Source organism: Martes martes (genome assembly GCF_963455335.1).
Source record: "Martes martes genome assembly, chromosome: 4".
Classification (NCBI taxonomy): domain Eukaryota; kingdom Metazoa; phylum Chordata; class Mammalia; order Carnivora; family Mustelidae; genus Martes; species Martes martes.
This window is the reverse complement of record NC_137891.1, coordinates 130,661,515-130,676,961: the sequence shown is the minus strand read 5'-3', so window position 1 is coordinate 130,676,961 and position 15,447 is coordinate 130,661,515. Positions and strand designations below refer to the sequence as shown.

Below are 15,447 nucleotides of genomic sequence, written 5' to 3'. Positions count from 1 at the left end.
ACAAAGAGACTGGAGACTTAACCAGCGAAGTGTACTGTTTATAACAGAATAATGAGAAAAAACATTGAAAAGATAAAATGAAATAAAATTTTAAAAGGCTCTGAAATCTACAGTTTCTATTATGCTCTTTCATCTTTCATCTGGAAACCTTCCTACATTTTCTTGTCATCTGTCTATGATATTTTACTATCAAGAAAACTTTAGTCTGATAGCTATAAGATTTCACTCTTTACTCTCTTCTTTATATCATAAATAAAACAATTAAATAACCATTCTAACATTTGGTGACCCACTATCCTATACAAAAGTTTGAATAACAAATGTAACTTGTTGATTCTAAGTAATTTCACAGGTATAACAGCACATATGGTATTAAAATGTAGAGAGACTATTGCTTGCTAAATAATCATTTTAAGCATGAAGGTGAAAATCAAAATATCCATTAACAGCCCTACCCAACTTTACTTTCCACAATTCCTCTCATAAATCTCTTAGTATAGTTAGGATAGTTTCCTTTCCATTCACATATCTTCCAAGCTAAGTCTCATCTTCACAGCTTTGTTCATATATTTTTTAAATGTTACCCTTGATCTTTTCTTTTTAGACATTAATTTTTTTATATGTTCCACCACACATCTGATGCTTTACTATACAGACATATTGTCATTATTATCTCATCTAAACAATAAATTCATTTTTTAAAAGATTCTATTTATTTGAGAGAGAGAGAGAGAGAAGGAGAGGGAGGGAGAGCACAAGCCAGGGGGAGGGGGAGAAACAAAGAGAAGGGGAGAAGCAGACTTCCCACTGAGCAAGGGACCCAATGTGGGACTTGATCCTAGAACCCTGAGATCATGACCTGAGCCAAATGCAGACACTCGGCCAACTGAGCTACCCAAATGCCCTAAATAATAAATTCCTAAAGACCAAAAAAACTCCACTCTTCTTCATTTCCCTAAAGCATGCTAAGGTGGAAAAATAAAAGCATTAAAGAACATAAAATTAGAAATTTAAACCAAGTTTAACACTCCTATAAGGTAGGTATATTGATACTTATTTATATGTATAAACTTATGTATATATCTATTGCCTTTAAAATATGCAGGCAAAGCTGCTTTTATGATTAAAAAGGTCATGAAATCTATACTATACTACCAGTGGAATAAACCAGTGTTCTATGGATGGACAAACCATCAATTGTTTCTAAGGCCTTTGAATATTCTTTTCATTTGTCAACTCTCAGAAACTTGCTCTTCATATCAGATTTTCTATCTATGCATAAATCTTAAAATTGCAAACTTTCAAAAAACTTGGAGGTAAGTAATATAACATTTATACACATGGGAGGAGAGTTTACATATTGATTTTTTTAATGTGAGTATAATGGTATAAAACAAAAATTATAGGGTAATAGATTTAAATAGTAATTATGATAATCAAACTATACTACTGAAGGTTCTTAGGATACTGGACCTTTTTCTTCAATAGTATATTATTTAAGTAACAAAACTTTGCAATGCCAAGTGATTGTGTGGGGTAGACATATAGATCAATAGACTAGAACTTAAGAGTCCAGAAACAAACCCTTGCATATGGTCAATTGAATTCTGACAAGGGTATCAGGATAATTCAATAGAAGGATGAGTTTTCATTTTTCCTTTCAAAAAAATGGTTCTGTACAATTTGATATCTCCAATGTTGGATTCCTAATTCATACTATATAAACTAAAAATGAACAGTAGGCCTAAATATAAGAGCTAAGATTATAAAACTCTTAGAAAAAAAACATAGAAATAGGGATGCCTGGGTGGCTCAGTCAGTTAACTGTCTGCCTTCAGCTCAGGTCATGATCCCATGGTCCTGGAATCGAGTCCCACATTGGGCTCCTTGCTCAGCGGGGAGTCTGCTTCTCCCTCTGCCTGCAGCTCTCCTGCTCCTGTGCTTGCTCTCTCTCTCTCTCTCTCTGACAAATACATAAATAAATAAATAATCTTTAAAAAAAATAAAAAAACATAGAAATACATCTTTAAGACCTTGGTTTGGATAATTGTTTATTATATTTGACATGAAAAATATAAGTGATCAAGGAAAAAAAGAGATGAATTAGGTTTTATCAAAATTAAAGCTTTTGTGTTTCAAATTTAAAAAGTCAAAGACAACCTACATAACGGGAATGGGAGGAAATCAGAGAGGGAGAAAAACCATGAGAGACTCTGAACCCTGGGAAACAAACTGAGGGTTACAGAAGGGAGGGAAGTGGGGGAATGGGGTAACCAGGTGATGGGTATTAAGGAGGGCACATGTTGTGATGAGCACTGGGTATTACATGCAACTAATGAATCATTGAACACTACCTCAAAAACTAATGATGTACTACTATATGTTGGCTAATTGAACATAAAAAAAAAACATTATAAAATGATGGAAGTATTTGAATAGATGGTTCTCCAAAGAAAACATACAAATGTCCAATAAATATGTGAAAATGTCCTCATCATCATTCGTTATTGGGAAATAAAAGTTTAAATCATAGTGATGCACCAATTCATACTGACCAGGCTGGTTATAATCAAAAAGACAGATAATAATTAGTAGTAAGGATTTAGAGAAATTAGAACTCTCATACATTGACAATATGAATGTAAATAGTACAACTGCCATGGAAAACAGTTTGTTACTTCCTCAAAAATATATTACCATCTCATCCTCCTATAACTCCACTACTAGGTATCTAGCCAAGAAAACTGAAAAATATGTCCACACAAATATTTGTATATGGATGTTCACAGCTGCATTATTAATAATAGCCATAAATCAGAAGCGACCTAGTTATGGATAGATTACAAAATGTGGTGTAGTTATACAATAAAATATTATTTGGCCATAAAAATGAATGAAATACTGATACATGTTACTACATGGATGAATCTTGGAAACAATATGCTAAGCGAAAGAAGCCAGACACAAAAGACTGCATATTTTATTATTCTATGTATATAAAATGCCCAGAATAGGCCAACTCATAGATATAGAAAATAGGTTAATGGTCGCAAGGGCCCACAAGGATAACTGCTAATGGTATGGGATTTCATTTTGGGGTAATGAAAATGTTCTGGAATTAGATAATGGTAACAATTGCAGAAGTCTGTGAATATACTAAAAATCACTGAATTGAATAATTTAAAAGGATGAACTTTAGGTTATGCAAATTATATCTCAGTAGAGATATTATAAAAAATATTGTAGAGTTGACAATTCAGTTTCAGTAGTGCTTGTCAGAGTTATAATGAAATGTCAAAGATTTGAAGTACCCAAAATAATTAATATAATGAAAAGAGACTGGAGAAAAATCATTAAAAATTTACAGGTGATTTTAGGATTCAAGTTTTTAAAAAACTACAACAATTTTAGTGTTATGATAAGTTAATAATGTAAGGAAAAAGCCAAATAAATTTGCAAATTATTTTAGCATTTGAAAAAACTGAAACAGAAAACTAAAAATGTACAACACATTTATCATTAACTTTCATTTGAAATTATTAACTAGATTTTAATATATTTTTAATATATTTTTCTCTTTTTGAATCTAAATATGAATTTTTGCAGCACCTATGGAATTATAACAAATCAAGTTTTAAGCTAGATTACCTAGAACAAACAAGAACCTATAAAAATATATATTTAAAAAAAATGAAATAAAATGTTATTAGAACTTGTTAAAAAAAGTACTGACAATTGTTAGGTAATTAATATTCCCTAAAATACAGATTAATTACTGCCAAATCTCAAAAAATAATATAAAATATATAGACTGCTCATGGTAGTGGTAGGAAGAAGAAACACCATGTACCCTTAACTATAGGAAACCAACAGAATTGCTAGAGGGGAGATGGGTGGTGGGATGGGGTAACTGGATGATAGGCATTAAGGAGGGCACATAATGTGATGAGCACTGGGTGTCATATGCAACTGATGAGAATGACTAAACTCTATATCTGAAACTAACGATGTACTTACTGTATGTTGGCTAACTGAATTTAAGTAATAAAAAAGGAAAAAGGAAACACTGTGTAATAATATTAACACTTAAAATTAAATTTTAAAATCAATATAAAGAAAAAGAGATTTGATATTTAAAATATACTTTTAAAAACATAAATAAATGAAGATTGTTATCAGATCAAAGGAAAATGAATTAGTTATTTAATAATAGGATATATGAAAAGTCAAAACAACCACATCCAAGATTGCCAGAATATAAATTTGGGCCAATTTTGAATTTCAAAAAAGCCAAATGAAATTTTTTTTAAGTCTTCAAAAAACAGGAATTATTTCTCAAGAAAATTAGGATTTATCAGGTCAATGACCCAGATTTAAAGATTTATCAGAAATCAAAATCTCAGAGAGGTAAACCCAATATTCAATACTGTTTTTGTTCTAATAATATTTGTAGATCAGGAAAAAACAACTTACAAATTAAACTATATGTTTGATGGCTCAGGAGGTCAAGAGTGAAATATCAAAGCCCATGTCCACCCAAGGAGGGGATACTGTCCACATCATTCAAACTCAAGGCTATACCATGAGATATAAATGAACAGTCCTAAAGCAAAACAAGATCTGGATAATGCATAAAATCTCAAGTTTTGAACTTTCAGGTGCCAATAATTATGGCAATCCGTAGTGCCTGGTGATAAAGCAAATGAAAATACTTGAAGGGCATAAACGTAAGTCAGTTTTCTGCTTGGTATAAAATTAAGCTTCTCCTCTGAGTCAGTTGCCCAAAAAGATAAGAAACTGAGTAATGAAGAGAGCCAAGTTGAAGGGTTCCAGATAGATTTCTTACCTCTCCAGGAAATACTTCAGGCAGAAATACTCATTGTAGTCTGTGGAGTGTGTACACAATGTCTTTTTACACAGAGCAAAAGATTACATCCAAATTATATATTTTAACAAAAGGAAATCTGTAGATATATTGTCAATTGTTCTTTAACAGGTTCTAAAATGTCAGAGTAGCATGCAGATATGTGAAGATTCTGTGAACAGCTGAGATGGAGCTATGATTATGAAAAAAAGATAATTTTCAAAAATAGAAAATACAGACACTTCACGGAGAAATATTAATAATAAAGGGATTTTATTTACATTTGTATTTATAATTGTTTTGTGATTACTAGGGGACAATATTATTGTATATTACTGATATTAAAACATACCAATTGGGGGGGAGATACAAATGAAGTTATCATCTGGCATAACTTATAAGAATCTCCTTATATATTTTTCCTAATTTCAATCTGTCTCAGGTTTAAGTCATTTAATTCTCCTTTATTTACTTCAATGCACCAAAGTATCTGTTGAGCAGTACTATCAGCACTTCATAGCTCCTATCTCTTTACTTCTTCTAGATGGGTTATGCTATTAGGTGAATCCTTTGCTCAATTCTCTTTTTCCTACTTGGCAACTCCCAAAGTTTTCACCTCAATTTGTATTAAAATTGTGTTCACTTGCTGCTTTTCAAAATTTATTCTGCAATTGCTTGGTTTCCAATCTTCCTGTCTGAATCTTATGGCACTAATCACAATAAATGGTTATAGATGGGTTTTTCCAGAAATGAAATACCAAGATGGAATTAAGTGTGCAAATGTTTTACAGGGAAGTAACACCTGTTAAAGGAAAATGGAGGAAGTAGATTAATCAGGGAAAACTTCTGCCAACCACCCTGGAACTCTGAAGCAAAGTCTGTCTGTCTGAAAATCCAACACTGAATAGAAATGGCCAGGTCCTTGTAATACTGTCTTACTCATTAATAGGCTGGAGTTTGCCTAAAGAAAATAGTGTGACCTAGACTTGAAAGCAGAGCTGGAGTCTGGAAAAAAAAAAAAAAAAAAAAAAAACTAAACTAAAAGCTGGAGCTCTCAGCTAATGACACTCCTTGGATCTGAGAAACCACAAATGGTAATATTATCCTCGTATATTTCTGTACTAATCTTATTCATCTAGTTCCAAGTCTTCTCTCTTCAGTCTCGGTAAAATCTTTGATTAAAGGGGACATTGCTTTATTTATTTTTACTGTCGGTGATGAGCGGAGAACCTGATACCTAAAAAGCACACAATAAATACTGCAAAACTTTATTAAATGGCTAGATTAAGCTCCCTAAGTATTGATGAGGTCATTAAGCTTTACTTTCACTTTTGAACCATCATTACTGGGTTTTTTTGAACCTAAAAGAGGATTGAATTAAGCTTAAATTAAATTAACTTTAGCCTCAGGCAACCCTAGCATCTGTCCTTATGTACTATTCCAATATCTCATACTTCCACCTACCACTAAAAGCCACTATTTCCCAGAAGTCTTAATACTCAGGATAACTCCATCTCTTGGTCAGACCCATTAGATGTAAGCAACTAAAATAGATTTGAATTTGTATACTCCTCTCAGTTCTACACTTTATATATGTCAGTCCCTACCCAGTGAGTTTTTCCTAGCTCTTCCCTCTCTCCCTACAAGTTCCAGCATAGAACATGCTTGATTACAATTTTCTAAGGCTTCAGAGTTTGCTTCAGTGCTAAGGACATTGTAAATATTCAAAAGATACCCATTTGAAATGAACTGAATTGCTGACGGGGCCCCAAAATGACAGATAATAACAAAGGGCAATTTTTAAAGAATGTCATCACAAAGCTTCTTTCTTATAGAATTACATAAGTTGGAACAATATTACAGAAACACATTGAAAATAAAGATCAGTTTCCAGTATAAAAAAGCACTTTTATTTCACAAAACAATGAAATTTAAAAATAAAATATCTATCTTTAACTTTCTTTTTAACACCTCATATAATTAAAATGAGGTGAACAAATCTGTATCTCCTGAATCCAATATAAGATCAGCCCTCCCTATATTTGCTTACTATCACTTACTGTTGAGCTAGAAAAAGAGGGCAAAAGTAAATTCAGTATTTCTTGGCTTGTAATATTATTATTCTGGTTATTATTATTCTTTTTAAATTTATTTTTATTTTATTCTCTCCCTCTACTCCCATATTTACCTGAATTTAAAGTAGATGCACACACACACACACACAAATAATCCTCATATATGATTAGTTGCTTGGATTTATAAAATTAGGGCAAACTCATCCTTCCATGCAAGTTGTGCTGTGCACAACCCCAGGGAACATCATCTTCATAGACGATGATGTAAATCCACTTGCACACTGCACAGTAGCCCTGATTAAGGTGAGCCCTTTCCTTTCCTCTAACTCACATTGGACATGTGATAAATAAACTCATCTTTTAATAGTAAAAAGAGAACTACAGCTCACAAAGATATACAGATGGCAAGTAAACATTAAAATATGTATATGTCATTAAAGAATGACACATTAAATCAACAAGATATTATTAGACATCTATCAGAGTAGCCAAAATCTAGAACACTGGAACCACCAAATCCTGGCAAAGATACAGAGCAATGAATGAGAGCTCATTCATTGCTGGTAGGAATGTATAATGGTACAGCCACTTTGGAAGACAGCTTGGCAGATTTTTACAAAATTAAATATATTCTTATCATATGATTCAGCAATCATGCTCCACTATATTTACCTAAACAACCTGAAAATTTATGTCCACACAAAAACCTGCATAGGGATGATTATAGCAACTTTGTTCCTAATTGCCTAATTGAAGTAACTAAGAGGTTCTTCAATAGATGAATGGGTAAACTGCAGTACACCCAGACAATGAAATAATATCTAGTGATAAAAGGAAAGGAGCTATTAAGACATGAAGAGAAGGAGGAAACATAAATGCATATTACTAAGTGAAAGAAGCCAATTTGAAAGTCTATATATCTTTAGGAAAACGTATTTAATAATAATGGAAAAGGTTCAGAGGAGGGCTGTATTTGAAAACATGTTCTATTTTGTTTTATGAAAATGGTGTTCAATATGGCATGTGTATACCATCAGCATTAGTTATGAGAAAAAGTTTCGGAACCAAGGAAAAATATCAATAAAAGTTTTCTAAATTTCAACCAAATCAGCTATCTAAAGCAAATTTTACTTTAGTATAGATGACTGCCATATTAGATTATGTCCAGTGTCTCCAGGAAATGCACAATGGCATAAAGGAGTACAAGATATGAATATCCAATGTATTAAAAGTGGCTCCAAGTAAGAAATCCTTTCCAGAAAAATTGGATTGGATTGCCTTATTGATCCCTCTCCTCATTTTGTTGCTAGCTAGGGAGAACATATCCACCCACTCCAGAAAATGTGTCAAAACAAAGGTTATGTAATTCCAACCTTCATGCTTCAAGAAGGGAAGGTGTTGCTCAAGTTCTAAGAAAAAAAAAAAAAAAAAAGATCATGATTCTAGGAGGTAAGCTGTCAAAGAATATTGAGATTAGAAGACAGATTTTTTTCTCTCTTTCCATGAGGCTGAAACACTTAAGATTCCTGGCCATCACTCTTTTTTATCTCTGAGATGCTTTCTCTCCTTCCTAACATACGACTAAGCCAGCTTAAGGAAGATTCAGATGTGAGGGTGTCAGGGTAGGAGAAAAGGGAGCAACTAGGCTGCCTCTGAGATAAATATATGGCAATTTGCTTTCCCCTCCTCTGAATCTCTTCCCTTTTGGCTCCAATGGGTGTGACTCTCTCTCATACTGTATCTCTTCTAAAATTTATGTTTGCAATATAGGAGATAAGTGAAAGAATAATACAAAGCTAACAAAGCATAGATAATGAAGAATATCTTATAGTCTAGCCCAAATTACTAAAGTTTTGCAACGGAATTTCAGGCCAACATCCCAGTTAGAAACTGCTTTGTTCGTTATTACTCCCTAGACATATATTTTCCACAGTAACCTTTGAGGAAAAGGGTTGACTATGTCAGAAAATTTCAAGTATTCTAGGGTATCCTAGCAAAATCCAATATAAGAATATCTAAATTTCTCTAAAATCCATTATAATAGATAACCTTCCCCAAAACTTGATCTAATTGACCATCATAATTTTGTATCTAAGTTCCTCCTCTGCAAAAGGACCAATCACCATTTGACCATATAAGCCATGGATAAATAATGTCCCTAGCAATTGTTCCAGATCCTCAATTTCCTCTGATCCACTTTTTTTTTTTTTTTTTAAATCAGATTCCTTACTGATGAATCCTGACTTTTGGTTCTGTATCTCTTCAATAGCTTACGCATGCACCATAAATTCTGGATGCTTACATGGACTTCTAGCTTTGCAGCACAGCATTTCTTAAATAAATGTACCTTGAACTCACTCCTCTACCTTTTTCCATTCCCAAACAGGAGAAAAACAGATACTGATTACTTACCTAGTTATTAAAACTTGAATTCCTCTCTTTGCTAATCCTTTCCATTATTTGATCATAGCACTTTTTAAAATAAATTCCCAGTCTTAAATACTGGTATTTTGTTACTTCCTACCTTTCCCCTACTTCTTAGCTTTTTTTTTTTTTTTTTTTTTTTTTTTTTTTATTTGACAGAGAGAGAAATCACAAGTAGGCAGAGAGGCAGGCAGATAGGAAGGGAGAAGCAGGCTCCCTGCTGAGCAGAGAGCCCGATGTGGGGCTTGATCCCAGGACCCTGGGATCATGACCTGAGCCGAAGGCAGAGGCTTAACCCACTGAGCCACCCAGGTGCCCCCCTTCTTAGCTTTTTTAAATGTTTCTTGGATCCTAGGTTTCTAAGGCACTCTACGGCATCACTTGTTCTCACTATAGTTTCTAATTAACCAAGCACTAAGTCACTAATGACTAGATATGTAAGAAAGAAAAATAGCAAAAGAATAGTACACCAAATAAGTGAGCTAAAGAGGAGACTACAGATGAAGACACCAGAAGACGGAACAACAATTTTATACAGAAAAAGTAAAGACTCAAAGATGAATCTTACAAGTTAGAATAATTTCAATTACTCTTGAGAAATTGAGCTAAGCAACTTCTATAATGTTTTGTAAGTAGTAGCTATAAAGAGTGAAAAAGCATAGGACAATGTACACATTTATAGAATATGAAAGAATAGTTCTTAACATTAATAGTGACATGGTTAGCAGAATTACCAATGATATTAAAGAGCTTTAGAAAACTCCTTATAGTGAATATATTTCCAATATTTCTTAACATTCAAAATACTTCCTGACAGTGATATATTCTACCTAACGTCACAGATATTAAATAAAATGTCTCTATAATATGAATATTTTATTTCTATTTATGCACACATAGTAGTCACTTACCATAACAACATATACCCATATATACATATATACCCATATATGTACATAATATTTTGCATTTGGATGTATGCCTATGTATATGTGTGTAAATATTTTATAAATACATAATATATACCCAAATTGGTTGTCAACTGGATATGTACCATATGCAATAGTCAGTGAAAGTCTCCTCTGCATAAAGCATATAAAAAAGCAGGTTTCATGCCTGAAATTAGTGAGTTTATGTTCTACATAGAGGATCAAAAGACACTTCAAATAAGCATCATTCTTTTATAAAACATAGTATCATATAGAGCAAATTAATACAGTGGGCACTATGTGCTAATGAGGAAAAAGTTTTGAATGGGATACATATGCCTTTAAACCTATATTTTTAATTCAATGAGTAATTTTTTGTGGGTTTGAAGGGCTTGAAGATATTCCTGTGCTATTTCTAGAATATATGTCCTCAATAACACTGAAATCAGACTAATGATAGTCTGGACCTTTTGTAGTCCTTTCTAATCATGTTAATATAATGGAAACATTTGTAGTGCAAGCTACTTAGAAACAGTCTCATTTGTGATGTTTACCACAAACAGTGCTCTACACATTATTAAAAGTTTGTTCTAGTTAGTTATAATACAATGCCAAGTCTTCATTTCTACCAAATTAAAAAAATTTCTACCAAATAAAAAAAATTTCTACCAAATTAAAAAAAAAAAACCTCTAAAGATAAAAAAAGGAAAAATTCTGGAGTCAGAAAACCTGAAGTTAAGTTTTAGCAATGCCACTCAATTATACCCCTGTCAGAGCCTTACTTTCCCCATTTATAAAAATGAGATAAAAATATCTACCTTATAGTGTTGTGGAGAATAAATTACAGAACACATGCAAAATATCTAGCACAGTGCCTGATACATAGTAGGCACTCAATAAATAAGCTTCTTTCTATTTTCAACGTGTCCTTCAAAGCAATACATAACTTAGCAAAAAATAATGAATGAATATATATAGTATTATCAGTCTTTAATAAACTAAATACTTTTTTAAGTTTTCAACTACTATAAGAGATTTTTACATTAATGTTAATAACTACTTGTAATAATCAGTACAAGAAAAATATACAAAACATAAATATAAAAATGGTTATAATAAGAATAATGTACCACAAAAATTATATTTGTGTTGTTATTATATGACTTTTCTTTCACTGAGAAAATCTCAAGCAGACTATTAACAATATAATGGAAAATATTTGAAAGAGAATGAAGATATTTTACAAATGCTACATAAATTATAGCTATAGTATCTTAAATAAAAATATTTTAAAGATAAGTAATAAACTAATTATACTTACATGTTTCCAATGTGTAAGCTTTCCCATTATATTAGTTTCAGGTTGAAAAAAGAGATTCTTAAAGAGCCTGTCTTCATATCCTTTGTGTATGTAAATCCATTTTGTTTCACATTCACCAATAAGTTTCTCCTGACGTTTTTTGCACAGCAACAAGGGGCTGAGTATAAGGGGGGGAAATTGTCATTTAGGTTTTTTGCCATAAAGAAAGGAAAGAAAACTACTCATGAGTTCACATACACCTTTGAAAACAGGGTGGTAAATTTAATGTAATATTTGTTTTCAAATTACTATTATATAAAACTACTTAGGCACTAAGGTTTGCTCATCATCCTTCACCAAGGAATGAATGAGTGCTGAGAAATCTCTGGTGATATGAATCCACCAACAATTCTGTACTCATGTTTAACTATGTATTTTATAATATAATGGCAAGAAGAGCATGAATAAATTATCTATAGAAATATAAGATAACCAGTATGAAATCTTTTGACTTTTCTGCTCCAGTGCAGAAGTCAGTAACACTCATTCTATGTAATGAAATAGTAAAGTTGTTTGCATTAAAGTGATGAACCAAGTAAAAGGGAGTTGGGGAAAATGGGAGGGGGAGACAAACCATGAGAGACTGTGAACACTGAGAAACAAACTGAGGGTTTTGGAGGGGAGAGGGCTGGTGGTTTGGGTGAGCCTGGTGATGGGTGTTAAGGAAGGCACATATTGCATGGTGCACTGTGTGTGGTGCATAAACAATGAATCTTGGAACACTGAAAAAAATTATAAAAGATAACAGTCGCCATTATTATTAATTAGCAGAGGTAAAACAAAATTAACCAAGGAAAGCAATTTTTCCCATTTTTCATATTAGTGGTTAGTGGTTACTAACTAGTTAGTAGTTAGTGGTCACTAACTACCAAAAGAAAAAAAACAAGGGATTTTCAAAGAAAAAGTATCATTCTGAAAGTAACAAATATGTGCTCTGTGAAGAGAAAAAAGTCCTTAATACCATGAAGCTTATATTCTCTTAAAAGTAGAGATAGATAAGGGAACTTGGTGGCTCAGTCAGTTAAGTATCTGCCTTTGGCTCAGGTCATGATCCCAGGGTCCTGGGATCTAGCCCTATCAGGTTTCCGGCTCAGTGGAGATCCTGCTTCTCCCTCTCCTCCCTGCTCCTGCTCTCTCTCTCACTATCGCTGTTGTCAGCTCTCTCTCTCTCAAATAAATAAACAAATCTTTAAAAAAATTAAGTAGAGGTAGATAATACAGAAATAAAACACTAGAGATATGAGTGAATTGCTTTTAACACAGGCTGGATTGAGATAGTAATACTGAAAAGAAACAAGATAATGTGGGAATCTCAGGAAACAAAAATTCTAGCAGAGCAAACAGCAGGTACAAAAAGCAAGTCAGAAGTATGCTTAAGGAGGCAAGAATATATTTGGCATAGGTCACTGGAATGGACAATCATTGTTGAGTTTTTAGAAAAAAAGTAGCTTTAAATAGAATCACATTAGGGAGACAGTTTCTGGGATGTAGTTGTGAGGAGTTCTGTGGATCCTCTCCCCAGTGAGACAACCATTTAAAATCTCTGGAAATTGTCTTCAGGGCATACAGCAAATAAACAAATACTTATCCAATAAAATCTATTATAGTTCAGTAAGAACAGTGAGACACTGTTGGATTTAAACGACTCACTGTCTCTTTTATCTCTGTCTCCCCTGACCTAAGTTCCGACTACCAGAAGTTCTAATCCAAAAAGGCAAAACCAAGAAAACACAGGATCCCTTCCCTACCTAGTTCCAGTCGAGGGCTACAGAGTCATTGCAAGAAATACCCCAGCCTGGATCCATGTTTTAGAGAATCTATTTCAAGCAAGAATGTCTGAGAGAACTTGGGCTCTCTTCCTCCTCTCAAAATTCACTTATAAAGTAGAAGCTTTAACTCAGGTGCAATAGGTACAGAATACTGGAACCCTGATAGCTCTTGCCCTCAGAAAGTGATAAACACTTACAAGGAGAAGGGTTGCTCTAAGAGAGCAGAAAGCTAAACTAAACCATCTTGAGGTTTAGCAGAGAGAACCAAAAGAGACGGCTAAGAAGAGCCCTTCTGAGATCTGAAGAAACTGCAAAAACTGGCCTCAGAGATCACTTTTGAAAAGAGCTCAGTTTTAAAAGATCACACTGTGGAACAATTTATTTCCCAGGGAATTGTTGAAAACAATAGAGTAGTCAGATGGCAATTAGTGAAAGTTAATAATAGGTGTGATACCTTCAGAATAGCTTAACAAGAAATCAGAAAAGGGGAAACTCAAAAGAGTTTTAGCACTCAAAGAGCGCTAAAATCACTGTCATTCCAAGGGTGACTGCACCTGGCTAAAAGTTTGCCCTCTAAGGAGCAATACCAGAGGCTACCCGATGCAGGGGAAATAATGTTTACTAAAATAGTCCAGCTAAGTTATTAAACAAATAAACAAGTCCACGTAAGGAGGTCAACCAAGGGTGGTTACAATATACTATATAAAATGTCCAGTTTTCAACAAAAAATTATGAGGCAAAGAAACACAAAAGTATAAGCAAAGAGTAAGCCTTTGAAACTGCCTTTGAAAGGGCACAAATCTCAGACATAACAGATAAATACTTAAAGGCAACTATTATAAATATGTTTAAAGGAAATAAGCCTCAAATAAGTAAAGAAAGGTATAAAAACATGATCTTTTCAAATAGAGATTATCAATAAAGACATAGAAATCATGAAACAGAACCAAATGAAAATTCTGCAGTTGAAAAGTATAGTAACTGAAATGAAAATTTTGCTATAGTTCAACAGTAGATTTGAATTAGAAGAAGAAAAAAATCAGAAAACTTGAAAAGATTGATAAAGATTATGTTAATAGAAAATAATGAAGACAAATGAACAAACCTACACAAAAAAACATGGGATACAATTAAGTCCCACCAACATATGAATAATAGGACTTACCAGCGGAGAGGAGAGAGAGAAAAAAGACAGAAAAAAAATATTAGAAGTGTTAAAACTTTCTGAAATCTGATGAAAAACATTAATCTACACATCCAAGAGCTCAAAAAAAAAAAAACTATAAGTAAAATAAATGCATAAAAATCATATCCAGATACATCGTAGTAAAATAGCTGAAATCCAGGGGAACCTGGGTGGCTCAGTCAGTTAAATATCTGCCTTTGGCTCAGGTCATGATCTCAGGGTCCTCAGATCGAGACCAGCATCAGGCTCTTGCTCAGTGGGAAGTCTTCTTCTCCCTCTCATTCTCCCTCTGTGTGTTCTTTCTCTCTCTCTCTTCCATTCTTTCTCTCTCTCTCTCTCAAATAAATAAAATCTTTAGAAAAAAATAGCTGAAATCCAAAATCAAAGGGAAAATCCTGAAAATAGCAGAAGAAAAAGGCCTAGTCATGCATGCACAAGGGAACCCAAGTAAGATTAACTTAAACAAGGAGATTTTCTGGCCCTGGAACCTGGTATGCCATTGCATGGGCGCTAAGTCATAGCCCTACCACTTTAAAGTATGGCTTCCAGCACCATTTGACAGGCAGGGAACACCAGCAATCTCAAGCTAAGAGGGAGGTGGGCAGAGCTGATTCACCCCAAGAGCAAATATAGCACACAGTTTAGAGGGTTCCCCTGCTTTGCCCAGTCAAAGGAGTTAATTCATAGCTTCACCACTGCTCACTATAGCTCCTGGTCCCTCTCAATGGGAAAACCTGTTTAGGAAAACTTGGGAGTTGTCTAGAGTGGTCCACCCACAGGAGAGCTAAGTCATAGCCCCACGTGCCGCACAGCATGATCCCTGGTTTCATCAGACAGAAA

At 33.5% G+C, this 15,447-nt stretch overlaps 1 protein-coding gene across 1 annotated transcript in view; it reads right to left on the bottom strand.

Moving 5' to 3' along the window:
• The window catches only part of LRRIQ3 (leucine rich repeats and IQ motif containing 3), a gene marked incomplete at both ends in the record, with an annotated part of 165,997 nt that overhangs the window by 79,753 nt on the left and 70,797 nt on the right, over positions 1–15,447 (bottom strand). The window contains one exon of the mRNA XM_080801812.1: positions 11,614–11,770. Within this exon, the coding sequence (XP_080657938.1) occupies positions 11,614–11,770 (157 nt within the window). The remainder of the gene's footprint in view (positions 1–11,613; positions 11,771–15,447) is intronic.